Source organism: Carassius gibelio, chromosome A24 (genome assembly GCF_023724105.1).
Source record: "Carassius gibelio isolate Cgi1373 ecotype wild population from Czech Republic chromosome A24, carGib1.2-hapl.c, whole genome shotgun sequence".
Classification (NCBI taxonomy): Eukaryota; Metazoa; Chordata; class Actinopteri; order Cypriniformes; family Cyprinidae; genus Carassius; species Carassius gibelio.
Window position 1 is genome coordinate 2,961,433 of NC_068394.1, and position 27,203 is coordinate 2,988,635.

Genomic DNA, 27,203 nt, shown 5'->3' on the forward strand with positions numbered 1-27,203 from the left:
TTGAATGGATGGTCTCATTCTGTTTGTGACACTGTACGCTGCAAAACCATGCAGTTTTTTTACTACCAAGACGCAGTTTCTGACCTTGAGTTATTCCATAACAGACGCAAACAGTTCTGTTGCTGAAGAACTGAAACGTAAACAAAGGAATTATGATCCATATTACAACGTTATTGCTTCATTGGACTAAACGTGCTCCATGAGATGTCGTTCAGTGGACCCTTACCTTTCTAACTAAACCGGGATTTACAGCTGTGGATGTGTTTATGACTCGTTATTACGACGGATCTGGTATGTACAGCGTTTTCATTGCTCATGTTTTTATGTGTACTGCTTACACAAATGTAGCAAATACAGTCTTTATAAGCTTTCCATTGAAAAACAGCGATCTGTCGTCGATGCTTGAGGCTTAGATATTTATAATGATAGATAGATTGTCAAGATTAAATTTGTCCCGTTTCATTTAATCTAATCATAAACACTGACACATGCAAGTTGAAAGGCGTTCAGGACGAGGGCGTCGGGGTGCTGGCTAACAGGTTAATGACATAATTTGATTTTTGGGTGAACTAACCCTTTAACAATATCTAGGTCTTTATAGCAGCATGTATATATATATATATTTAAAATTTAAATAAATCTATGTAAACTCTTGCATTTTTACAATACTAAGTGTGTTCCATCAGGTAATGAAAAGTTTGACACACAAAGATTGCAAGTGTGGGTATTTGGACAAGGCTGATTTTTTTTTTTAGCTTTCAGCTGTATACAAGACATTTGTGATGAAGTTGTTTGTGACTACATCATTAAAATCTATATAAAAGTATAACAAAGTAGAAAAAAAGTTGAAATGGATTTAATAAAAGCACAAACACAAAATACAATTTAGTGTACACATGCAAAAACACCAACAAGGTATAAACTGCAACAGATCTTGTATGAAAGATACATATTCAAAAACAAACAAGTCTAGAGTATAAAAAACAACCGTTCAAATGTGGTGCCAAAATGTCAGATTCTCATTGAAAATGCATTCATCCAAATATCTGCACCTGGATCAAATCTTTCACGCATTTTTGTTATAAGTCACTAATCCTAAGGGACAACTGGGCCCACAGATTCCTGTCTGATAAAGAGGATTTTTTTTTTTTTTGGAACACCAGATCTTGCGCAAGACTGTTAAAACATGTGATTACACAGTGATAGATAAAGTGTGATTATATTTCTGTAAATTTTCACTGTAATGCAGTGAATATTCAGATTATTTGTTTAGGGTTAATAATGGTTACAAATCCAGTTAATATTTAAATATTACTTTCCCTGACCCCTAAAAAATTTTTTCTGTTGTTTTGATTGTATTTTAACACCATGGTTACGTTGATCAAAATGAACTTTTAAACCAAAAAATCTAAATGACGTGTTTTTCCTCCAGTTTAAAACTGATTTTCATCCATCACATATTCTGTAAGAGACACAAAAAATGCAGTCAAAGACATAAATGTGACCACAAAACTAATCTTAAGTGTCAATTTTTCAAAACTGACTGTGATAATAGATAGATAATATTAATTAAAATTAATAGATAAGCTTTCCATTGATGTATGGTTTGTTAAGATCAGACAATATTTGGCTGAGATACAACTATTTGAAAATCTGGAATCTGAGGGTGCAAGAAAACCTAAATACTGAAAAAAATCATCTTTAAAGTTGTTTAGATGAATTCTTAGCAATGCATATTACTAATAAAAAATTAAGTTTTGATATATTAACAGTAGGGAATTTACAAAATATCTTCATAGAACATGATTTCTGGCATAAAAAATGCCATTGATAAAAATATATCCTAGCAACTTAAAACTGGTTTGGTGTTCTAGGGTCACATATATCATAGGCCTAGAATATAACTTGATTGTTTCCTTGATACCTACTGTTTTTATTTTAGTTTTAGCAGCTCTAAGCAGAGGATGAGGGGGCTGTATCTACAATATGCTTCTCCTTCTTTCTGGGCATTGAGTACTTTGTCTTGAGCAGGGAGCTGAACTTGATGAAGTTGTCGATGATTATGGGTAGAGGCAGGATGATGAGCAGAACCCCAACCATTGCACAGAGAGAGCCTACCAACTTCCCTGGACCTGATATAGGAAGCACGTCTCCATAACCCACAGTGGTCAGAGTGACCACTGCCCACCAAAAACAAGAGGAAATATCACTGAAGTACGCAACTTCATTTTCAAATTCTGTTAAAAAAAACATGGTACCAAAGATGAGCGTGCAGATTGAGAACAAAAGAGGCAGCGTGCAGAGAGATGTTGCACTGGCGCGAAGTGCGTGGTTGAGCACTCTCACGCCGAACACATGCTGCATCAGCTTGAAGATGCGAAAGACACGTATGCATCGCATTACATGCAGAAAGCTCATCGCCTTCCAGCAGTACATACTGGAGCAGCACCGCGAGAACCACGGGAACAGGGCCAGCAGGTCGACGATGTTCATAACGTTCATGAAGAAGCGTGGTTTGCTTGGACAGCTGACTACACGCATCACAAACTCAAACACAAACCACACCGAACACACTAACTCCACCACGTCCAGAGAATCTACAAGAAGGGTCCCCATACACTTTCCAGTTGAGTTGCCTGTCCGTAAAATGTAAAAGGGGGAAAGATATCTATTGGGTTCTGTTTGCAGAGAGAATGCGGTGAAAGAGAGCAGGATGAAGAACAGAGATATGATCGCAATGACCTGGAGAAACAGAAACACAGAGAATGAGTAAAGAACCAACCATTTGGAAAACAGCAATAGCAAGCACCATTCATTTTAGGGTTGTGCATCATGCACTGAGAATGCCATTTTAATTGAGGTATAACTAACTACAAGTATTAAAGCAACATTTGTCAGAACAGTCTTTGAATGCTAGCTTGACAAGCGTTGTTAGTGTAATGTAAAATTAAGACAATTTTTTTTTTTTATTCTGAGCGATTTGCACAACCATGACCTCACTTACTTTGGCAGTGAAGGATGAATATGGATTGTCAAAGAGGGCCCATATCTTCTGCATCCAAGCTCTGGAGTTTCTGGATTGGTGGTTTTGACCTGGTCCCTCCTCTTTCTCCATCACTGAAGGTTCAATCTGAGCCAAAGCCTCTACAGTATCTTTGTTCTGTCGAAATGTCGCCCAGCAGCAGGGCTCCACATCTGTGCCACTAACACCCCAGAAAGCGAACTCCTCCTCCAGCAGTAGCCCACAAAAGTTGGTGGGGCAGTGCAGCTTCCCGCTTCTGTAGTACTGCAGCACATGGCCGAAGACTTCAGGGTTGCGATCAAAAAATAGTTCTGAGGGAGGCTTGTTAGTGTCCACCAGATTGGCAAGACGGGACCCTGGAAGCGCCATTAGGGTGCTTGTGTGGGTCTCATATTTAACCCCACCGACATTTATTACTATTTTTTCACTACTGCCATCACAGGCTTTCATTGGGGAAACGCTCACAGAACTCATGGTAGAAGACAAAGAGCTCAGTGTTGGTATCCTGCAGATGTTTTATAGCTGTTTTTCTGCAATTCAATGAAAAGCTCATCATTAAGTTATCATCAGTATTTAATGTAAATCCTACATTAATATGTATTAATTTAGCACCACAAAAGGGACTTAAAAATGTCAATATACATTACAAATATTGTTACATTAAACATTTACAAAATCAAAACATCTATTTCAAAGAAACTAGTTAAAAAATTTTTTTTTTTTTGCATGAATCATTCAAAAATAAAACTGAAATCACCAAAGTTTTCAATGTATTATAATCTTTTAGCAATACATACTGGTGCATGTGCATAAATAGTTCAATATTATTCTCAGTTTATTGTGGAGAATATGTTAGATGCAAAAAAAAAAAACAGATTTTTCTTACATTATTCTTAAATTAAACATTTTCTGCTTTAAAAAAAAACTGTTTGGTTTAACAAATCCAGATAAAAAATGGTGCCTCTGACTGAAAAAAAAACTCTTTAAGCCATTTCAAATAACAGGCATCTAAAAATATTGAGAATTCTTTTTAAATGATATATCGCCATTACAAACAGAAATTAATAATCCAAGAGAACACATAAAGAAGACAATAAGATGATAAAATAATAATTTAGCAATATTAAGTAAGCCTGTTTTTATTTTTTCCCAATAGAAAATAAATTACGACTACAAGAAATTAAAAAACAAATCAAGAACTATATAAAAGATAAAACTGACCTTTGGGATCTCTTCACACGGAAATATAATCCCTGGCTTTGTAAACGGAATATTACTGTTGTAATTTCTTGCAAAGTTCTTAGAAAGTTCTCTCCGTGTAGGTTCTAACTTGGAGTTGTGCAGCTCTGCCTCAAACTTTTCAGTGGAATGTGTTTTGTAACAGTCCCAGCAGACAAGCCAACATTCAACATAGAGGCCACATGTTCTGGAATGAACTTCCTGTCAACATGTCTGTGAAGGACGAGCCATAGCGTCTCAGTATAGATCATAAACCCCACCCTCTGTAATCTAATGGGACGTGAGACAAACTAAATAATCAAATTACACTTCAAATAAATGTTTTCCAAAGATAGCTTCCCACATTTAAGTAGTTCTTATCATGCAGATGCACACGAAAGTGTTCGTTTTTCTTAACAAGTTTGCTTTTAATTAGTTATTTGATGCTATAAAACATCTCGGTTACGTATGTAACCATCGTTCCCTGAATAGGGAACGAGATGCTGCAGTGACGTCACCACTATGGGAACACATTCGGCGTGACGAATGTCTGAAGCCCTATACCATCCCGCCAATCCTATTGGCCAAACAGTGCATGGCACCACCCTACACATGCGCATGCATCATATACCTGGGTGCCGCGCGCCATTTCGCTCAGATTTCAATTCAATTCAATTCAATTCAAGTTTATTTGTATAGCGCTTTTTACAAAACAAATCGTTACAAAGCAACTTTACAGAAAATTATGTTTCTACAATATTTAGTAGTAGCTAGTAGTTTGTGCACATTTGACAGGATTTTAGAAAAACTAAAAAATAATAATAATACAAGACGTAGTCAGCTAGACGATGAACTATCAATATTATTAATTAAGTTATTATATGATTAAGTCACACATTTAGGAATAATTGTTAGTTCTGTTTGTTCATTCAGGGTTAGCATCATCTGAGGTCCTCTGAGGGTCAGCATCATCTCTTCTCAGGTGTTCTGGATCCAGACTGGAGCTTGTGTAAATCCTAGTTACCACGGGATGTGAATCCCGTGGCAAAACATAGAAACAAAATACAGACATCATTAGCATAGCTGCTGATCCAACAAAGTAAAATTAGTTTAACCCAAGCTAATGAATAAAAATGCACCTTTGATCAGATGCAACTACACTCACAATTAAAATTAAAAAGATACATTATTCGAATGCTTGGCGAAAGAGATGTGTTTTTAATCTAGATTTAAACAAAGAGAGTGTGTCTGAACCCCGAACATTATCAGGAAGGCTATTCCAGAGTTTGGGAGCCAAATGTGAGAAGGCTCTACCTCCTTTAGTGGACTTTGCTATCCTAGGAACTACCAAAAGTCCAGCGTTTTGTGACCTTAGGGTGCGTGATGGGTTGTAACGTGGTAGAAGGCTAGTTAGGTACGTTGGAGCTAAACCATTTAGGGCCTTATAGGTAAGTAATGATAATTTGTAACTGATGCGGAACTTAATAGGTAGCCAGTGCAGAGACTGTAAAATTGGGGTAATACGATCATATTTTCTTGACCTCGTAAGGACTCTCGCTGCTGCATTTTGGACGACCTGTAGCTTGTTTATTGAAGAAGCAGGACAACCACCTAGAAGTGCATTACAATAGTCCAGTCTAGAGGTCATGAATGCATGAACTAGCTTTTCTGCATCAGAAACAGATAACATGTTTCGTAGCTTGGCAATGTTTCTAAGATGGAAGAATGCAATTTTTGTAACATTGGAAATATGATTTTCAAAAGACAAATTGCTGTCTAATATAACACCCAGATTTCTGACTGTAGAGGAAGTTACAGTACATCCGTCTAGTTGCAGATTGTAATCTACAAGATTCTGTGTAGTGTTTTTTGGTCCAATAATTAATATCTCCGTCTTATCCGAATTTAATTGGAGAAAATTCTTTGTCATCCAATCTTTTACATTTTTAACACAATCTGTTAGCTTAGATAATTGGGAAGTTTCATCTGGTCTCGTTGATATATATAGCTGAGTATCATCAGCATAACAGTGGAAGCTAATTCCGTATTTTCTAATAATATTACCAAGGGGCAACATGTATATTGAAAATAGAAGGGGACCTAGGACGGATCCTTGTGGCACTCCATATTTTACTGATGATAAATGAGATGACTCCCCATTTAAGTAAACAAAATGGTAGCGATCGGACAGGTAGGATCTAAACCATCTTAGAGCCTGCCCTTGAATACCTGTATAGTTTTGTAATCGATCTATGAGTATGTCATGATCTATGGTGTCGAACGCAGCACTAAGATCAAGTAAGACTAGAAATGAGATGCAGCCTTGGTCTGACGCAAGGAGCAGGTCATTTGTAATTTTAACAAGTGCAGTTTCTGTGCTATGGTGGGGCCTAAAACCTGACTGAAATTCTTCATACAGATCATTTTTATGCAGGAAGGTGCTCAATTGAGCAGACACAACTTTTTCTAAAATTTTAGACATAAATGGAAGATTTGAAATAGGCCTATAATTTGCCAGTACACTAGGATCTAGTTTTGGTTTCTTAATAAGAGGCTTGATAACCGCCAGCTTGAATGGTTTTGGGACGTGTCCTAAAGATAACGACGAGTTTATGATATTGAGAAGCGGTTCTTCGGCTACAGGTAACAGCTCTTTCAGTAATTTAGTGGGTACAGGATCTAATAAACATGTTGTTGGTTTAGATACAGTGATAAGTTTATTTAGCTCCTCCTGTCCTATGGTTGTAAAGCACTGCAGTTTATGTTTGGGTGCGATGGATGAAACTGAAGTGTTAGATGCTGTAGAATCTACATTCGCTATTGTATTTCTAATGTTATCTATTTTATCAGTGAAGAAATTCATAAAGTCATTACTATTTAACGTTGGTGGAATATTTGAATCAGGTGGCATCTGGTAATTTGTTAACTTAGCCACTGTGTTAAATAAAAACCTTGGATTGTTTTGGTTATTTTCAATGAGTTTGTGTATATGCTCTGCCCTAGCAGTTTTTAGAGCCTGTCTATAGCTGGACATACTGTTTTTCCATGCAATTCTAAAAACTTCTAAGTTAGTTTTTCTCCATTTGCGTTCAAGACTACGAGTTACTTTCTTGAGAGAGTGAGTATTACTGTTATACCATGGTACAGTACGTTTTTCTCTAACTTTTTTCAATTTGATTGGGGCAACAGCTTCTAATGTATTAGAGAAAATAGTGCCCATGTTGTCAGTAATTTTGTCTAATTCATGTGTATTTTTGGGTACAAATAGCAGTTGAGATAGATCAGGCAGGTTATTTGCGAATCTGTCTTTGGTGGCTGGAACAATAGTTCTGCCCAGACGGTATCGCTGCGACATATAGTTAATATCAGTTATACGCAGCATGCACGATACGAGGAAATGGTCTGTAATATCATCACTTTGAGGTACAATATCTATAGCAGTAAGATCGATGCCATGCGATATAATTAAATCTAGTGTATGATTAAAACGATGAGTGGGCCCGGTGACATTTTGCTTGACTCCAAAGGAGTTTATTAGGTCAGTAAACGCAAGTCCTAATGTATCATTTGTATTATCAACGTGAATATTAAAATCTCCCATGATTAGCGCCTTATCAACTGTAACTAGAAGGTCTGAGATGAAATCTGCAAATTCTTTTAGGAATTCTGTATACGGCCCTGGTGGTCTATACACAGTAGCCAGAGCAAGAGATACATTAGATTTCTTTTGCATGTCTGACAGAGTAACATTTAGCAGAAGTATTTCAAAAGAGTTAAACCTGTATCCTGTTTTCTGGGTAACATTGAGAATATCACTATATATTGTTGCAACACCCCCGCCACGACCAGTCTGACGGGGCTCATGCTTATAACAGTAGTTTGGTGGAGTAGACTCATTTAGACCAAAATAATCATTTGGTTTTAGCCAGGTTTCAGTCAAGCAGAGTAAATCAAAACTATTATCTGTGATCATTTCATTTACAATAACTGCTTTTGGTGTGAGTGATCTAATATTTATGAGCCCAAACTTTAAAAATTGTTTTTGTTCATTTACTTTACATTTTTCTGGTTTAATTACGATAAGATTTTTTCTAGATCCTACATTATATTTATATTTATATTTTGACCTCACTATTCTGGGAACAGACACAGTCTTAATAGGTTTTACAGCACAAGTACTTTTATCATTTAAGCGGGTGGAACAAAACTCATCATAATGGTTATTTGAGAATTGACTTACTAGTCACATGGAGCGAAGTGTCCTGGAGATGTTGTCAGAGAGAAGCTCCGCTCCGACTCGACTGGGGTGTAATCCATCAGCGCGAAACAGTCTAGGACGCTCCCAGAAAAGATTCCAGTTATTAACAAATAGCAGTTTCTGTTCTTTACACCATGACAACAACCATTCATTTAAAGCTAAAAGTCTACTGAACCTTTCGTGTCCTCGTCGATACGTGGGCAGTGGTCCTGACACGACGATCGTCGCCGCGGGCGTCGTGCTGCGAACCGTCTCGATCAGGCTCCTGAAGTCCCTCTTCAGCGTCTCCGTCTGCCGCAGCGTGGTGTCGTTAACCCCGGCGTGAAGCACGACCGCTCTCGGGCTCTCGTCGTCCTTCAGGATCGCGGGTATCTGCGCAGAAACATCGAGAACACGAGCACCAGGCAAACAATGAGTGTGCACTTTTCCTTCATCTAACGTAGCACTTACGTGTCGGACGATGGAGTCTCCGATGATCACAGCGTCGCGTCCTGTCTCGCGGAGGGGAGCGAAGCGGTTCTGGATGGAGATCTCGAAGGCAGGAGGGGGAGATGTCGTCGCCCGGGACCCGGCTCGCATCCTCCGCTGTGGATGCACCCAGGGTCCGTGGTGTCCCGGCGTCGCAGTGAAGGACATCTGGGAAGATCGCGTCCTGGGTGCACCGGGCCTGCGCAGAGAAACACACGGAGTAGACGTGGTGGGACTGTTAACAGCACGCTGTATACTTACCCCGGACTTGTGAGCGTCAGCCCGGGATGATTCCAGCGCGGCTCTCCGCTCTCTCAGCTCGGCCTGCCTCCGTTCCAGGTCGCGAATCTGCTTCCCCACGGCCTCGAGCTCGAGCTGCACAGAGTGGAGACATTCATCCGCCATTAAAGCAAGTAACAGTGAGTACAGCAGTGGTAATGTGTGTGAATAGAGTATTAGCAATGTAAGCTCAGTTAGCAGCAACCACGCTTGCTGATGCTAACTGGCTAAAAGCTAATAGCGGACCCGGGAGATCAAAATAAATCTAGTGATAGCGAGTCGCTCTAATTGTTTTTGTTGTAGAATACAATAGAGGATATATTCACGCGTTATATAAACGGAAACGATGGTGTATAAAATAGATTTTTAAGTTAAAAATAGTCAATGAAAAGAATATAGTGACGGAGCTCAAACGCAGTTCAGCCGTCAACAACAAACAGGAAGTGACGTTCAGCTTCTTTCATGACTGAAGAAGAAGAATGCTATCAAGGTATGGCACGGCCAGGACCGCAGCATCTCGTTCCCTATTCAGGGAACCATGGTACATAGGTAACCGAGATGTTCCCTTTCAAAGGTCACTTCGATGCTGCGGTGACGTCACCACTATGGGAACGCTATACCATAACCCCTGACGTACATGATAGCTGGGATCTGAGGAAGCATCTGCTCAAGCGGAGAGAACCCGGGAGCCAGGAGCCATCCTCACATCCAGACTGTAGGACTTGATAAAAGTGCTCGGTGAGGACCATCCTGCCGCAGCACAGATATCATCCATAGAAGATCCACTGAGAAAAGCTTGAGAAGAAGCCACAGCTCTAGTGGAATGAGCTTTAACTCCTAAGGGCGAAGCGAGTCCGCGCACCTCATAGGCTAAAGATATTGCCTCCACCAGCCAATGGGACATGCGCTGTTTTGTAACAGCATGGCCTTTATTCTTATGTCCAAAACAGACAAACAGGTGGTCAGACTCACCCCATGGGGCTGTACGATCCACATAAGCCTTTAAAGCTCTCACAGGGCAAAGACTTAGATCTCCTGACCCTGCCTCAGCAGGAGGTAAAGCCTCCAGGACCACTTGCTGAAAGCGAAAGGGATTAGATGCGACCTTAGGAACATAATTAGGCCTCGGTCGCAACAGCACCTTTACAGAGCCCGGTGCAAATTCCATGCACGAGGGTGAGACAGAGAGAGCCTGTAAATCCCCAACTCTCTTGAGGGAGGATAAAGCCATAAGAAGACGTGTCTTCAGAGTCAGGATTTTATCCGGTACAGTTTCCAAGTGGCTCAAACGGATGCCCTGATAAACCCTGCAACACAATGGATAAATCCCATGAAGGAACTCGCATGGGGCGGAAAGGCCTCAGCTGTTGCGCACCCTGTATGAAACGAGAAACCAGTGGATGATGGCCCACTGAGGCACCATCTATATATTCGTGGTAAACTGAAATGGCTGACACGTAAACCTTTAGAGTGGCTGGTGTCATTCCATCAGAAAAATGGTCCTGAAAGAACTCCAGTACTGAAGCCACTGTGCAGTAAACTGGATCCACATTACGATTTTCACACCAGGCTCTAAACAGTCTCCACTTGAAAGCATATAAGATGTCCGAAAAGGTTTCACCACTGAAAAGGGCGCATGTGAAGTAATCCCAGACGAATTACGGGGAATGCCGCTACCATTAGACCTAAAAGTCTGAGGCACAATCTCGATGTCACTGTCCGACTCGCTTTGAAGTGCAGCAGGCATGGCGCAATCGACTGAGCACGTGGGAGAGAAAGCTTCGCTGTCATCGCGCGAGAGTTGACATCTCCTGTCGCAGCACCGCTATTTCCACCGGTTTCACCGCCGTGGAAAGAATTCCGCGGAAAGGAGCCGGGCCTTTTCGAAACTTAATGGTGTATCCGTGACAAATTGTGCATAATACCCATTGAGAAATGTCGAGCAAGCATTCCCACGCGGCCCGAAACAATACTAGCGGTCTCAAAACTTCCGCTTCCTGCAACGCTGTCATACACGTTAAAACGTCCGGGTAGGAAAAGCCTGCGGCATTCGTGCACAGGGGAAGTGTATGCATAAGAGCCATTGCATCCCGTTGTGGATAATCCTGAAACGTGTCCACAGCAGGAATTAGGCCAACAGATTGAACATTGGGCTCTGCCGCTATCGAAAAAGCGGCGGCTGTGCGAGCCGTCATAAACAGATCGTCTGTGCAGGACCCCTGAATCGCCCCTCGAATTCTGAAAGCAGGATTGCGCAGAGTGTCTGAGGGAACGTTAGGCATTACAGCTCGATCCAATGCTGCTCGAGGCGCTGTTTGCGGTGAGACAGTCAATGTTTGAGCATGGGGACTGCAATGAGAGTGTCTGATGCGCGAAAGCAGTCCAACAGTGCTCTCTAGTGGAGGGCACAGTCCCTGGCAAGCAGCGAGAATATCAGGAGCTGCTATTCGGTGCCCGAGAACGAGAGGAATTTGCCGTCGAATTCAGGTTTAATCTTTTGCGCTGATGCTGGTGAGCCGGTGTAAAAACCTTAGGGCCCCAATCCTTGCGAGGGGGCGCCATAGGTGAAGGCTCCTCCCGAGAGGCTGCTCGCTGGCGGTGAGAGGAGGTTGAGCGAAAAACGCACGGGCGCTTGCCGGCGTTCAACCTCCCTGGGTCTGCGGGGAATCAGCTGGCGGAAAGCGGCTGATTGCTGTTTCGCTGCCCTGAACTTTTCCACTACCGAAGTGACAACCATCCTTGGAAACAGGGGCATCCATGAGGAAAGATTTGTCCTTTTCCTTGATATTGGTCAGATCAAGCCAGAGGTAGCACTCAACCGAAATCAAACCGGCCATGGAACGGCCCACTGCTCGAGCAGTATGTTTGGTAGCACGTAGCACCAAATCCGTTGTTCTTCGCAATTCTTTTACTGCCTCTGGTGTGATACCCTCCCCTTCGTCAAGTTCCTTCAATAGCTCCGCTTGGTAGGCCTGAAGGACCTTTTACTCTGCAGCAGGGTAGGGGAGAGCGAGCGATGTGGAGAATATTCCAGTGCTGCGCTGTCCACGAAATCCATGTCGCACGTGTCACCCCAAGCTATCGCCTCGTGCGTTGCCTCGACAGTCGCAGAGGTGACATGACGGGGGTTAGACTCGAGGGCGACATCGGAAAATACTTCCACCCTAGAGCGTAGATGATTCTTAGGGCACAGATGATTCGCGTCCCTGAAGGAATGAAATCTGAGCGAAATGGCGAGGCCAATAGGATTGGCGGGATGGTATAGGGCTTCAGACATTCCTCACACCGAAGGTGTTCCCATAGTTGTGACGTCACCGCAGCATCGAAGTGACCTATGAAAGGGAAACGTGTTGTGGGGTCATGATTGTGAGCTTGTGATTGGGTCTACAGAACTTTGATTCAACGGCTTAAACATAAACAGCCCGGGAATATCACCTTCACATTTAACTTCACTAAAAAACATTTGTGTATGATACGCACACACAAAAAAATAGATCCATAAATTCATTTTCAGCCTGTGAATCTGCTGTTCAAATCTGCTGGAGAACCAGTAGGTGGCGCAACTGCTCAGTACTATTTTAATGTTTTAAGCGACTGCTAATTTGCAGGGGCTACAGTACTGTGTAACTTTTAACTTTGAGAACATAGTACAAATCCTCATACAGTATGCAGTGTAAAGGAACTGCTGTATCTCTATTATGGTTACTATGGGCTACCATTTGCATTGCAAATGAACACTGCAGGGATACAATTATTTTGCACATTCTAGTAATATAATATATTTAAAATTTAAATAAATCTATGTAAACTCTTGCATTTTTACAATGCTAAGTGTGTTCCATCAGGTAATGAAAAGTTTGACACAAAAAAGATTGCAAGTGTGGGTATTTGGACAAGGCTGATTTTTTTTAGCTTTCAGCTGTATACAAGACATTTGTGATGAAGTTGTTTGTGACTACATCATTAAAATCTATATAAAAGTATAACAAAGTAGAAAATTAGTTGAAATGGATTTAATAAAAGCACAAACACACAATACAATTTAGTGTACACATGCAAAAACACCAACAAGTTATAAACTGCAACAGATCTTGTATGAAAGATACATATTCAAATACAAACAAGTCTAGAGTATAAAAAACAACCGTTCAAATGTGGTGCCAAAATGTCAGATTCTCATTGAAAATGCATTCATCCAAATATCTGCACCTGGATCAAATCTTTCACGCATTTTTGTTATAAGTCACTAATCCTAAGGGACAACTGGGCCCACAGATTCCTGTCTGATAAAGAGGATTTTTTTTTTTTTGGAACACCAGATCTTGCGCAAGACTGTTAAAACATGTGATTACACAGTGATAGATACAGTGTGATTATATTTCTGTAAATTTTCACTGTAATGCAGTGAATATTCAGATTATTTGTTTAGGGTTAATAATGGTTACAAATCCAGTTAATATTTAAATATTACTTTCCCTGACCCCTAAAAAATTTTTTTCTGTTGTTTTGATTGTATTTTAACACCATGGTTACGTTGATCAAAATGAACTTTAAAACCAAAAAATCTAAATGACGTGTTTTTCCTCCAGTTTAAAACTGATTTTCATCCATCACATATTCTGTAAGAGACACAAAAAATGCAGTCAAAGACATAAATGTGACCACAAAACTAATCTTAAGTGTCAATTTTTCAAAACTGACTGTGATAATAGATAGATAATATTAATTAAAATTAATAGATAAGCTTTCCATTGATGTATGGTTTGTTAAGATCAGACAATATTTGGCTGAGATACAACTATTTGAAAATCTGGAATCTGAGGGTGCAAGAAAACCTAAATACTGAAAAAAATCATCTTTAAAGTTGTTTAGATGAATTCTTAGCAATGCATATTACTAATTAAAAATTAAGTTTTGATATATTAACAGTAGGGAATTTACAAAATATCTTCATAGAACATGATTTCTGGCATAAAAAATGCCATTGATAAAAATATATCCCAGCAACTTAAAACTGGTTTGGTGTTCTAGGGTCACATATATCATAGGCCTAGAATATAACTTGATTGTTTCCTTGATACCTGCTGTTTTTATTTTAGTTTTAGCAGCTCTAAGCAGAGGATGAGGGGGCTGTATCTACAATATGCTTCTCCTTCTTTCTGGGCATTGAGTACTTTGTCTTGAGCAGGGAGCTGAACTTGATGAAGTTGTTGATGATTATGGGTAGAGGCAGGATGATGAGCAGAACCCCAACCATTGCACAGAGAGAGCCTACCAACTTCCCTGGACCTGATATAGGAAGCACGTCTCCATAACCCACAGTGGTCAGAGTGACCACTGCCCACCAAAAACAAGAGGAAATATCACTGAAGTACGCAACTTCATTTTCAAATTCTGTTAAAAAAAACATGGTACCAAAGATGAGCGTGCAGATTAAGAACACAAGAGGCAGCGTGTAGAGAGATGTTGCACTGGCGCGAAGTGCGTGGTTGAGCACTCTCACGCCAAACACATGCTGCATCAGCTTGAAGATGCGAAAGACACGTATGCATCGCATTACATGCAGAAAGCTCATCGCCTTCCAGCAGTACATACTGGAGCAGCACCGCGAGAACCACGGGAACAGGGCCAGCAGGTCGACGATGTTCATAACGTTCATGAAGAAGCGCGGTTTGCTTGGACAGCTGACTACACGCATCACAAACTCAAACACAAACCACACCGAACACACTAACTCCACCACGTCCAGAGAATCTACAAGAAGGTTCCCCATACACTTTCCAGTTAAGTTGCCTGTCCGTAAAATGTAAAAGGGGGAAAGATATCTATTGGGTTCTGTTTGCAGAGAGAATGCGGTGAAAGAGAGCAGGATGAAGAACAGAGATATGATCGCAATGACCTGGAGAAACAGAAACACAGAGAATGAGTAAAGAACCAACCATTTGGAAAACAGCAATAGCAAGCACCATTCATTTTAGGGTTGTGCATCATGCACTGAGAATGCCATTTTAATTGAGGTATAACTAACTACAAGTATTAAAGCAACATTTGTCAGAACAGTCTTTGAATGCTAGCTTGACAAGCGTTGTTAGTGTAATGTAAAATTAAGACAATTTTTTTTTTTTATTCTGAGCGATTTGCACAACCATGACCTCACTTACTTTGGCAGTGAAGGATGAATATGGATTGTCAAAGAGGGCCCATATCTTCTGCATCCAAGCTCTGGAGTTTCTGGATTGGTGGTTTTGACCTGGTCCCTCCTCTTTCTCCATCACTGAAGGTTCAATCTGAGCCAAAGCCTCTACAGTATCTTTGTTCTGTCGAAATGTCGCCCAGCAGCAGGGCTCCACATCTGTGCCACTAACACCCCAGAAAGCGAACTCCTCCTCCAGCAGTAGCCCACAAAAGTTGGTGGGGCAGTGCAGCTTCCCGCTCCTGTAGTACTGCAGCACATGGCCGAAGACTTCAGGGTTGCGATCAAAAAATAGTTCTGAGGGAGGCTTGTTAGTGTCCACCAGATTGGCAAGACGGGACCCTGGAAGCGCCATTAGGGTGCTTGTGTGGGTCTCATATTTAACCCCACCGACATTTATTACTATTTTTTCACTACTGCCATCACAGGCTTTCATTGGGGAAACGCTCACAGAACTCATGGTAGAAGACAAAGAGCTCAGTGTTGGTATCCTGCAGATGTTTTATAGCTGTTTTTCTGCAATTCAATGAAAAGCTCATCATTAAGTTATCATCAGTATTTAATGTAAATCCTACATTAATATGTATTAATTTAGCACCACAAAAGGGACTTAAAAATGTCAATATACATTACAAATATTGTTACATTAAACATTTACAAAATCAAAACATCTATTTCAAAGAAACTAGTTAAATTTTTTTTTTTTTTTTGCATGAATCATTCAAAAATAAAACTGAAATCACCAAAGTTTTCAATGTATTATAATCTTTTAGCAATACATACTGGTGCATGTGCATAAATAGTTCAATATTATTCTCAGTTTATTGTGGAGAATATGTTAGATGCAAAAAAAAACAAACAGATTTTTCTTACATTATTCTTAAATTAAACATTTTCTGCTTTTAAAAAAAACTGTTTGGTTTAATAAATCCAGATAAAAAATGGTGCCTCTGACTGAAAAAAAAAACTCTTTAAGCCATTTCAAATAACAGGCATCTAAAAATATTGAGAATTCTTTTTAAATGATATATCGCCATTACAAACAGAAATTAATAACCCAAGAGAACACATAAAGAAGACAATAAGATGATAAAATAATAATTTAGCAATATTAAGTAAGCCTGTTTTTATTTTTTCCCAATAGAAAATAAATTACGACTACAAGAAATTAAAAAACAAATCAAGAACTATATAAAAGATAAAACTGACCTTTGGGATCTCTTCACACGGAAATATAATCCCTGGCTTTGTAAACGGAATATTACTGTTATAATTTCTTGCAAAGTTCTTAGAAAGTTCTCTCCGTGTAGGTTCTAACTTGGAGTTGTGCAGCTCTGACTCAAACTTTTCAGTGGAATGTGTTTTGTAACAGTCCCAGCAGACAAGCCAACATTCAACATAGAGGCCACATGTTCTGGAATGAACTTCCTGTCAACATGTCTGTGCAGGACGAGCCATAGCGTCTCAGTATAGATCATAAACCCCACCCTCTGTAATCTAATAGGACGTGAGACAAACTAAATAATCAAATTACACTTCAAATAAATGTTTTCCAAAGATAGCTTCCCACATTTAAGTAGTTCTTATCATGCAGATGCACACGAAAGTGTTCGTTTTTCTTAACAAGTTTGCTTTTAACTAGTTATTTGATGCTATAAAACATCTCGGTTACGTATGTAACCATCGTTCCCTGAATAGGGAACGAGATGCTGCAGTGACGTCACCACTATGGGAACACCTTCGGCGTGACGAATGTCTGAAGCCCTATACCATCCCGCCAATCCTATTGGCCAAACAGCGCATGGCACCACCCTACATATGCGCATGCATCATATACCTGGGTGCCGCGCGCCATTTCGCTCAGATTTCATGACTGAAGAAGAAGAATGCTATCAAGGTATGGCACGGCCAGGACCGCAGCATCTCGTTCCCTATTCAGGGAACCATGGTACATAGGTAACCGAGATGTTCCCTTTCAAAGGTCACTTCGATGCTGCGGTGACGTCACCACTATGGGAACGCTATACCATAACCCCTGACGTACATGATAGCTGGGATCTGAGGAAGCATCTGCTCAAGCGGAGAGAACCCGGGAGCCAGGAGCCATCCTCACATCCAGACTGTAGGACTTGATAAAAGTGCTCGGTGAGGACCATCCTGCCGCAGCACAGATATCATCCATAGAAGATCCACTGAGAAAAGCTTGAGAAGAAGCCACAGCTCTAGTGGAATGAGCTTTAACTCCTAAGGGCGAAGCGAGTCCGCGCACCTCATAGGCTAAAGATATTGCCTCCACCAGCCAATGGGACATGCGCTGTTTGGTAACAGCATGGCCTTTATTCTTATGTCCAAAACATACAAACAGGTGGTCAGACTCACCCCATGGGGCTGTACGATCCAAATAAGCCTTTAAAGCTCTCACAGGGCAAAGACTTAGATCTCCTGACCCCACCTCAGCAGGAGGTAAAGCCTCCAGGACCACTTGCTGAAAGCGAAAGGGATTAGATGCGACCTTAGGAACATAATTAGGCCTCGGTCGCAACAGCACCTTTACAGAGCCCGGTGCAAATTCCATGCACGAGGGTGAGACAGGGAGAGCCTGTAAATCCCCAACTCTCTTGAGGGAGGATAAAGCCATAAGAAGACGTGTCTTCAGAGTCAGGATTTTATCCGGTACAGTTTCCAAGTGGCTCAAACGGATGCCCTGATAAACCCTGCAACACAATGGATAAATCCCATGAAGGAACTCGCATGGGGCGGAAAAGCCTCAGCTGTTGCGCACCCTGTATGAAACGAGAAACCAGTGGATGACGGCCCACTGAGGCACCATCTATATATTCGTGGTAAACTGAAATGGCTGACACGTAAACCTTTAGAGTGGCTGGTGTCATTCCATCAGAAAAATAGTCCTGAAAGAACTCCAGTACTGAAGCCACTGTGCAGTAAACTGGATCCACATTAAGATTTTCACACCAGGCTCTAAACAGTCTCCACTTGAAAGCATATAAGATGTCCGAAAAGGTTTCACCACTGAAAAGGGCGCATGTGAAGTAATCCCAGATGAATTATGGGGAATGCCGCTGCCATTAGACCTTAAAGTCTGAGGCACAATCTCGATGTCACTGTCCGACTCGCTTTGAAGTGCAGCAGGCATGGCGCAATCGACTGAGCGCGTGGGAGAGAAAGCTTCGCTGTCATCGCGCGAGAGTTGACATCTCCTGTCGCAGCACCGCTATTTCCACCGGTTTCACCGCCGTGGAAAGAATTCCGCGGAAAGGAGGCGGGCCTTTTCGAAACTTAATGGTGTATCCGTGACAAATTGTGCGTAACACCCATTGAGAAATGTCGAGCAAGCATTCCCACACGGCCCGAAACAATACTAGCGGTCTCAAAACTTCCGCTTCCTGCAACGCTGTCATACACGTTAAAACGTCCGGGTAGGAAAAGCCTGCGGCATTCGTGCACAGGGGAAGTGTATGCATAAGAGCCATTGCATCCCGTTGTGGATAATCCTGAAACGTGTCCACAGCAGGAATTAGGCCAACAGATTGAACATTGGGCTCTGCCGCTATCGAAAAAGCGGCGGCTGTGCGAGCCGTCATAAACGGATCGTCTGTGCAGGACCCCTGAATCACCCCTCGAATTCTGAAAGCAGGATTGCGCAGAGTGTCTGAGGGAACGTTTGGCATTACAGCTCGATCCAATGCTGCTCGAGGCGCTGTTTGCGGTGAGACAGTCAATGTTTGAGCATGGGGACTGCAATGAGAGTGTCTGATGCGCGAAAGCAGTCCAACAGCGCTCTCTAGTGGAGGGCACAGTCCCTGGCAAGCAGCGAGAATATCAGGAGCTGCTATTCGGTGCCCGAGAACGAGAGGAATTTGCCGTCGAATTCAGGTTTAATCTTTTGCGCTGATGCTGGTGAGCCGGTGTAAATACCTTAGGGCCCCAATCCTTGCGAGGGGGCGCCATAGGTGAAGGCTCCTCCCGAGAGGCTGCTCGCTGGCGGTGAGAGGAGGTTGAGCGAAAAACGCACGGGTGCTTGCCGGCGTTCAACCTCCCTGGGTCTGCGGGGAATCAGCTGGTGGAAAGCGGCTGATTGCTGTTTCGCTGCCCTGAACTTTTCCACTACCGAAGTGACAACCATCCTTGGAAACAGGGGCATCCATGAGGAAAGATTTGTCCTTTTCCTTGATGTCGGTCAGATCAAGCCAGAGTTGGTGCTCAACCGAAATCAAACCGGCCATGGAACGGCCCACTGCTCGAGCAGTATGTTTGGTAGCACGTAGCACCAAATCCGTTGTTCTTCGCAATTCTTTTACTGCCTCTGGTGTGATACCCTCCCCTTCGTCAAGTTCCTTCAATAGCTCCGCTTGGTAGGCCTGAAGGACCGCCATAGAGTGGAGCGAAGCAGCCGCCTGGCCAGCAGCCATGTAGGATTTCCCCACTAGGCTAGACGTGACTCGACACGCCTTAGAAAGAAGAAGGGGGTGAGACTTCCATGCCGCGGACGAATTAGGCGCGAGGTGTTCGGCGAAAGCCTCTTCCACCGGAGGCATCGTTGTATAGCCATGGTTCGCCATATCGGAAACGGTGGCGAAATCCGCAGCCGCAGCATTCGTGATCCGTGCCGAAAACGGCTGTTTTCAGGACCTCGAAACCTCCTGGTGGAGGTCTGGGAAAAAAGGTAAAGGCTTTCGGGGCTGTGTAGGTGTCCGACTAGTTAAAAAATGGTCGTCCAGCTTAGAGGAAGGTTGGGCCTCAGCCTTCTCAACCTCCCAGTCCAGCCCCAATTTACCCAACGCTCGAGAAAACAACTCCAACAGCTCGCTGTAGGAGGGGGAAACACGCCTCTCCTGTCCGCTAGGAGGGAGAGGGCTAGTGTCGGCAGCGAGGTCCTCAGACCCCGAGGCCGTGGTGGATAAAACGTCGTCATCATAGCGTCCACAACCGAAGGAAATGGCGCCACATGCCTCCGGTGTGGGCTGTAAATCCTCATTATAGAAGACGACAGGCTCAATATAACTTTTACTCTGCAGCAGGGTAGGGGAGAGCGAGCGATGTGGAGAATATTCCAGTGCTGCGCTGTCCACGAAATCCATGTCGCACGTGTCACCCCAAGCTATCGCCTCGTGCGTTGCCTCGACAGTCGCAGAGGTGACATGACGGGGGTTAGACTCGAGGGCGACATCGGAAAATACTTCCACCCTAGAGCGTAGATGATTCTTAGGGCACAGATGATTCGCGTCCCTGAAGGAATGAAATCTGAGCGAAATGGCGAGGCCAATAGGATTGGCGGGATGGTATAGGGCTTCAGAGATTCTTCACACCGAAGGTGTTCCCATAGTTGTGACGTCACCGCAGCATCGAAGTGACCTATGAAAGGGAAACGGGTTGTGGGGTCATGATTGTGAGCTTGTGATTGGGTCTACAGAACTTTGATTCAACGGCTTAAACATAAACAGCTCGGGAATATCACCTTCACATTTAACTTCACTAAAAAACATTTGTGTATGATACGCACACACAAAAAAATGGATCCATAAATTCATTTTCAGCCTGTGAATCTGCTGTTCAAATCTGCTGGAGAACCAGTAGGTGGCGCAACTGCTCAGTACTATTTTAATGTTTTAAGCGACCGCTAATTTGCAGGGGCTACAGTACTGTGTAACTTTTAACTTTGAGAACATAGTACAAATCCTCATACAGTATGCAGTGTAAAGGAACTGCTGTATCTCTATTATGGTTACTATGGGCTACCATTTGCATTGCAAATGAACACTGCAGGGATACAATTATTGTGCACATTCTAGTAATATAATATATTTAAAATTTAAATAAATCTATGTAAACTCTTGCATTTTTACAATGCTAAGTGTGTTCCATCAGGTAATGAAAAGTTTGACACAAAAAAGATTGCAAGTGTGGGTATTTGGACAAGGCTGATTTTTTTTTTGCTTTCAGCTGTATTCAAGACATTTGTGATGAAGTTGTTTGTGACTACATCATTAAAATCTATATAAAAATATAACTAAGTAGAAAAAAAGTTGAAATGGATTTAATAAAAGCACAAACACACAATACAATTTAGTGTACACATGCAAAAACACCAACAAGGTATAAACTGCAACAGATCTTGTATGAAAGATACATATTCAAATACAAACAAGTCTAGAGTATAAAAAACAACCGTTCAAATGTGGTGCCAAAATGTCAGATTCTCATTGAAAATGCATTCATCCAAATATCTGCACCTGGATCAAATCTTTCACGCATTTTTGTTTTCAGTTACTAATCCTAAAGGACAACTGGGCCCACAGATTTCTGTCTGATAAAGCAGAATTTTTTATTTATTTTTTATTCTATTGATAAAAATATATCCCAGCAACTTAAAACTGGTTTGGTGTTCTAGGGTCACATATATCATAGGCCTAGAATATAACTTGATTGTTTCCTTGATACCTGCTGTTTTTATTTTAGTTTTAGCAGCTCTAAGCAGAGGATGAGGGGGCTGTATCTACAATATGCTTCCCCTTCTTTCTGGGCATTGAGTACTTTGTCTTGAGCAGGGAGCTGAACTTGATGAAGTTGTTGATGATTATGGGTAGAGGCAGGATGATGAGCAGAACCCCAACCATTGCACAGAGAGAGCCTACCAACTTCCCTGGACCTGATATAGGAAACACGTCTCCATAACCCACCGTGGTCAGAGTGACCACTGCCCACCAAAAACAAGAGGAAATGCTAGTGAAGTACGCATTTTCATTTTCAAATTCTGCGAAAAAATACATGGTACCAAAGATGAGCGTGCAGATTAAGAACACAAGAGGCAGCGTGCAGAGAGATGTTGCACTGGCGCGAAGTGCGTGGTTGAGCACTCTCACGCCAAACACATGCTGCATCAGCTTGAAGATGCGAAAGACACGTATGCATCGCATTACATGCAGAAAGCTCATCGCCTTCCAGCAGTACATACTGGAGCAGCACCGCGAGAACCACGGGAACAGGGCCAGCAGGTCGACGATGTTCATAACGTTCATGAAGAAGCGTGGTTTGCTTGGACAGCTGACTACACGCATCACAAACTCAAACACAAACCACACCGAACACACTAACTCCACCACGTCCAGAGAATCTACAAGAAGGGTCCCCATACACTTTCCAGTTGAGTTGCCTGTCTGTAAAATGTAAAAGGGGGAAAGATATCTATTGGGTTCTGTTTGCAGAGAGAATGCGGTGAAAGAGAGCAGGATGAAGAACAGAGATATGATCGCAATGACCTGGAGAAACAGAAACACGGAGAATGAGCAAAGAACCAACCATTTGGAAAACAGCAATAGCAAGCACCATTCATTTTAGGGTTGTGCATCATGCACTGAGAATGCCATTTTTAAAATTTTAATTGAGGTATAACTAATTACAAGTACTAAAGCCACATTTGTCACAACAGTCTTTGAATGCTAGCTTGACCAGCGTTGTTAGTGTAATGTAAAATTAAGACAAAAAAAATAAAAATTCTGAGCGAATTGCACAACCATGACCTCACTTACTTTGGCGGTGAAGGATGAATATGGATTGTCAAAGAGAGCCCATATCTTCTGCATCCAAGCTCTGGAGTTTCTGGATTGGTGGTTTTGACCTGGTCCCTCCTCTTTCTCCATCACTGAAGGTTCAATCTGAGCCAAAGCCTCTACAGTATCTTTGTTCTGTCGAAATGTCGCCCAGCAGCAGGGCTCCACATCTGTGCCACTAACACCCCAGAAAGCAAACTCCTCCTCCAGCAGTAGCCCGCAAAAGTTGGTGGGGCAGTGCAGCTTCCCGCTTCTGTAGTACTGCAGCACATGGCCGAAGACTTCAGGGTTGCGATCAAAAAATAGCTCTGAGGGAGGCTTGTTAGTGTCCACCAGATTGGCAAGACGGGACCCTGGAAGGGCCATTAGGGTGCTTGTGTGGGTCTCATATTTAACCCCACCGACATTTATTACTATTTTTTCACTACTGCCATCACAGGCTTTCATTGGGGAAACTCTCACAGAACTCATGGTAGAAGACAAAGAGCTCAGTGTTGGTATCCTGCAGATGTTTTATAGCTGTTTTTCTGCAATTCAATGAAAAGCTCATCATTAAGTTATCATCAGTATTTAATGTAAATCCTACATTAATATGTATTAATTTAGCACCACAAAAGGGACTTAAAAATGTCAATATACATTACAAATATTGTTACATTAAACATTTACAAAATCAAAACATCTATTTCAAAGAAACTAGTTAAAAAAAAATTTTTTTTTGCATGAATCATTCAAAAATAAAACTGAAATCACCAAAGTTTTCAATGTATTATAATCTTTTAGCAATACATACTGGTGCATGTGCATAAATAGTTCAATATTATTCTCAGTTTATTGTGGAGAATATGTTAGATGCAAAAAAAAAAACAGATTTTTCTTACATTATTCTTAAATTAAACATTTTCTGCTTTTAAAAAAAACTGTTTGGTTTAATAAATCCAGATAAAAAATGGTGCCTCTGACTGAAAAAAAAAACTCTTTAAGCCATTTCAAATAACAGGCATCTAAAAATATTGAGAATTCTTTTTAAATGATATATCGCCATTACAAACAGAAATTAATAATCCAAGAGAACACATAAAGAAGACAATAAGATGATAAAATAATAATTTAGCAATATTAAGTAAGCCTGTTTTTATTTTTTCCCAATAGAAAATAAATTACGACTACAAGAAATTAAAAAACAAATCAAGAACTATATAAAAGATAAAACTGACCTTTGGTATCTCTTCACAAGGAAATATAATCCCTGGCTTTGTACACGGAATATTACTGTTGTAATTTCTTGCAAAGTTCTTAGAAAGTTCTCTCCGTGTAGGTTCTAACTTGGAGTTGTGCAGCTCTGACTCAAACCTTTCAGTGGAATGTGTTTTGTAACAGTCCCAGCAGACAAGCCAACATTCAACATAGAGGCCACATGTTCTGGAATGAACTTCCTGTCAACATGTCTGTGAAGGACGAGCCATAGCGTCTCAGTATAGATCATAAACCCCACCCTCTGTAATCTAATGGGACGTGAGACAAACTAAATAATCAAATTACACTTCAAATAAATGTTTTCCAAAGATAGCTTCCCACATTTTTAAGTAGTTCTTATCATGCAGATGCACACGAAAGTGTTCGTTTTTCTTAACAAGTTTGCTTTTAACTAGTTATTTGATGCTATAAAACATCTCGGTTACGTATGTAACCATGGTTCCCTGAATAGGGAACGAGATGCTGCAGTGACGTCACCACTATGGGAACACCTTCGGCGTGACGAATGTCTGAAGCCCTATACCATCCCGCCAATCCTATTGGCCAAACAGCGCATGGCACCACCCTACGCATGCGCATGCATCATATACCTGGGTGCTGCGCGCCATTTCGCTCAGATTTCATGACTGAAGAAGAAGAATGCTATCAAGGTATGGCACGGCCAGGACCGCAGCATCTCGTTCCCTATTCAGGGAACCATGGTACATAGGTAACTGAGATGTTCCCTTTCAAAGGTCACTTAGATGCTGCGGTGACGTCACCACTATGGGAACGCTATACCATAACCCCTGACGTACATGATAGCTGGGATCTGAGGAAGCATCTGCTCAAGCGGAGAGAACCCGGGAGCCAGGAGCCATCCTCACATCCAGACTGTAAGACTTGATAAAAGTGCTCGGTGAGGACCATCCTGCCGCAGCACAGATATCATCCATAGAAGATCCACTGAGAAAAGCTTGAGAAGAAGCCACAGCTCTAGTGGAATGAGCTTTAACTCCTAAGGGCGAAGCGAGTCCGCGCACCTCATAGGCTAAAGATATTGCCTCCACCAGCCAATGGGACATGCGCTGTTTTGTAACAGCATGGCCTTTATTCTTATGTCCAAAACAGACAAACAGGTGGTCAGACTCACCCCATGGGGCTGTACGATCCACATAAGCCTTTAAAGCTCTCACAGGGCAAAGACTTAGATCTCCTGACCCCGCCTCAGCAGGAGGTTAAGCCTCCAGGACCACTTGCTGAAAGCGAAAGGGATTAGATGCGACCGTAGGAACATAATTAGGCCTCGGTCGCAACAGCACCTTTACAGAGCCCGGTGCAAATTCCATGCACGAGGGTGAGACAGAGAGAGCCTGTAAATCCCCAACTCTCTTGAGGGAGGATAAAGCCATAAGAAGACGTGTCTTCAGAGTCAGGATTTTATCCGGTACAGTTTCCAAGTGGCTCAACCGGATGCCCTGATAAAACCTGCAACACAATGGATAAATCCCATGAAGGAACTCGCATGGGGCGGAAAGGCCTCAGCTGTTGCGCACCCTGTATGAAACGAGAAACCAGTGGATGACGGCCCACTGAGGCACCATCTATATATTCGTGGTAAACTGAAATGGCTGACACGTAAACCTTTAGAGTGGCTGGTGTCATTCCATCAGAAAAATGGTCCTGAAAGAACTCCAGTACTGAAGCCACTGTGCAGTAAACTGGATCCACATTACGATTTTCACACCAGGCTCTAAACTGTCTCCACTTGAAAGCATATAAGATGTCCGAAAAGGTTTCACCACTGAAAAGGGCGCATGTGAAGTAATCCCAGACGAATTACGGGGAATGCCGCTGCCATTAGACCTAAAAGTCTGAGGCACAATCTCGATGTCACTGTCCGACTCGCTTTGAAGTGCAGCAGGCATGGTGCAATCGACTGAGCGCGTGGGAGAGAAAGCTTCGCTTCCTGCAACGCTGTCATACACGTTAAAACGTCCGGGTAGGAAAAGCCTGCGGCATTCGTACACAGGGGAAGTGTATGCATAAGAGCCATTGCATCCCGTTGTGTATAATCCTGAAACGTGTCCACAGCAGGAATTAGGCCAACAGATTGAACATTGGGCTCTGCCGCTATCGAAAAAGCGGCGGCTGTGCGAGCCGTCATAAACGGATCGTCTGTGCAGGACCCCTGAATCGCCCCTCGAATTCTGAAAGCAGGATTGCGCAGAGTGTCTGAGGGAACGTTTGGCATTACAGCTCGATCCAATGCTGCTCGAGGCGCTGTTTGCGGTGAGACAGTCAATGTTTGAGCATGGGGACTGCAATGAGAGTGTCTGATGCGCGAAAGCAGTCCAACAGCGCTCTCTAGTGGAGGGCACAGTCCCTGGCAAGCAGCGAGAATATCAGGAGCTGCTATTCGGTGCCCGAGAACGAGAGGAATTTGCCGTCGAATTCAGGTTTAATCTTTTGCGCTGATGCTGGTGAGCCGTGTGGTGTATTTTGCCGGTTCTCCAAAGAATCGAACTCAGTCAGGGATTTTTCTCTCAGAAGAAAAGACTTTATTTTAAGCAAAACAAAGTCGAGAGCTCGTTGCAAGGAGTTCTCCCGAAATGCTAGGTTGCATCTCATTATATACCCTATACAGGGCGTTTCCAAATAGTCAAACTTTTCCTTATGCTTGCAATTTTGATCCCTCCCTAGGGAGGAGGGCCCCTACTTGTTTTTGTATAACGAAAGGCCGTTTCTGGCCATATGTTTTTCCTCAGTTTTGTACATTCCAGGGTGTAGGCAACTTTCTCTCTTTACCTATAGGATTATAATGGAAAAACAACTAGCAACAAAAATGGCTTGATTCACATTGATTATTCTTGATTGATTAAAATCTTACTAATAAAAATCTTCCACATATTCTCCCCTTTGAGACTTAATAAGTCTCACATTTGATTATTTTTTTCCAGA

At 42.2% G+C, this 27,203-nt stretch overlaps 3 protein-coding genes across 14 annotated transcripts in view; 1 reads left to right on the forward strand and 2 right to left on the reverse strand.

The window, feature by feature from the left end:
- The window catches only part of LOC127945920 (formin-like protein 1), an 84,483-nt gene that overhangs the window by 11,348 nt on the left and 45,932 nt on the right, over positions 1-27,203 (forward strand). The window contains exon 1 of one of the 4 annotated variants that reach the window (XM_052542112.1): positions 9,707-9,794. The exons of 1 other annotated variant lie outside the window; for it this stretch is intronic. The gene's annotated coding sequence lies outside the window, so the exon portion shown is untranslated. Of the gene's footprint in view, positions 1-9,706; positions 9,795-17,264; positions 17,395-24,828; positions 24,973-27,203 lie in introns of those variants that run through there. 2 more of the 4 variants (XM_052542111.1, XM_052542110.1) reach the window with 2 other exon arrangements.
- On the reverse strand, positions 841-25,703 carry LOC127945938 (potassium voltage-gated channel subfamily C member 1). Of its 7 annotated transcripts, none has more exons than XM_052542141.1 (4): positions 16,648-17,995; positions 15,407-15,954; positions 14,327-15,144; positions 841-1,924 (listed from the first exon to the last, which is right to left on the reverse strand). In XM_052542141.1, exons 2-3 carry the CDS (start codon positions 15,896-15,898, stop codon positions 14,356-14,358), a joined length of 1,281 nt encoding a protein of 426 aa, XP_052398101.1. In that variant the 5' UTR covers positions 15,899-15,954; positions 16,648-17,995; the 3' UTR covers positions 841-1,924; positions 14,327-14,355. The 7 variants fall into 7 exon arrangements, with proteins under 7 accessions (XP_052398101.1, XP_052398106.1, XP_052398099.1 ...); XM_052542140.1 differs by lacking the exon at positions 841-1,924 and adding an exon at positions 25,565-25,703 and having other exon boundaries at positions 13,246-15,144; positions 16,648-17,986; XM_052542146.1 differs by lacking the exons at positions 14,327-15,144; positions 15,407-15,954; positions 16,648-17,995 and adding exons at positions 3,005-3,552; positions 4,244-4,392 and having other exon boundaries at positions 841-2,742.
- LOC127945951 (uncharacterized) lies at positions 4,244-9,692 on the reverse strand. Of its 3 annotated transcripts, none has more exons than XM_052542165.1 (4): positions 8,949-9,692; positions 8,674-8,870; positions 8,481-8,571; positions 4,244-5,256 (listed from the first exon to the last, which is right to left on the reverse strand). In XM_052542165.1, the coding sequence occupies exons 1-3, from the start codon at positions 9,369-9,371 to the stop codon at positions 8,484-8,486; spliced, it is 708 nt and encodes a 235-aa protein (XP_052398125.1). In that variant the 5' UTR covers positions 9,372-9,692; the 3' UTR covers positions 4,244-5,256; positions 8,481-8,483. The 3 variants fall into 3 exon arrangements, with proteins under 3 accessions (XP_052398125.1, XP_052398126.1, XP_052398124.1); XM_052542166.1 differs by having other exon boundaries at positions 4,244-8,571; positions 8,949-9,165; positions 9,228-9,376; XM_052542164.1 differs by having other exon boundaries at positions 4,244-8,571.

What these genes read in the sequence shown, in the direction of transcription:
- LOC127945938 (XM_052542141.1), bottom strand. Translation starts at nt 15,898, where the DNA reads ATGAGTTCTGTGAGCGTTTCCCCAATGAAAGCCTGTGATGGCAGTAGT. An exon ending in ATTCATCCTTCACTGCCAAA is followed by an intron (nt 15,145 to 15,406) that starts GTAAGTGAGGTC and finishes CTGTTTCTCCAG; the next exon opens with GTCATTGCGATCATATCTCT.
- LOC127945951 (XM_052542165.1), bottom strand. Translation starts at nt 9,371, where the DNA reads ATGGCGGATGAATGTCTCCACTCTGTGCAGCTCGAGCTCGAGGCCGTG. An exon ending in GAGACTCCATCGTCCGACAC is followed by an intron (nt 8,871 to 8,948) that starts GTAAGTGCTACG and finishes GTTTCTGCGCAG; the next exon opens with ATACCCGCGATCCTGAAGGA. An exon ending in TATCGACGAGGACACGAAAG is followed by an intron (nt 8,572 to 8,673) that starts GTTCAGTAGACT and finishes GGAGCGTCCTAG; the next exon opens with ACTGTTTCGCGCTGATGGAT.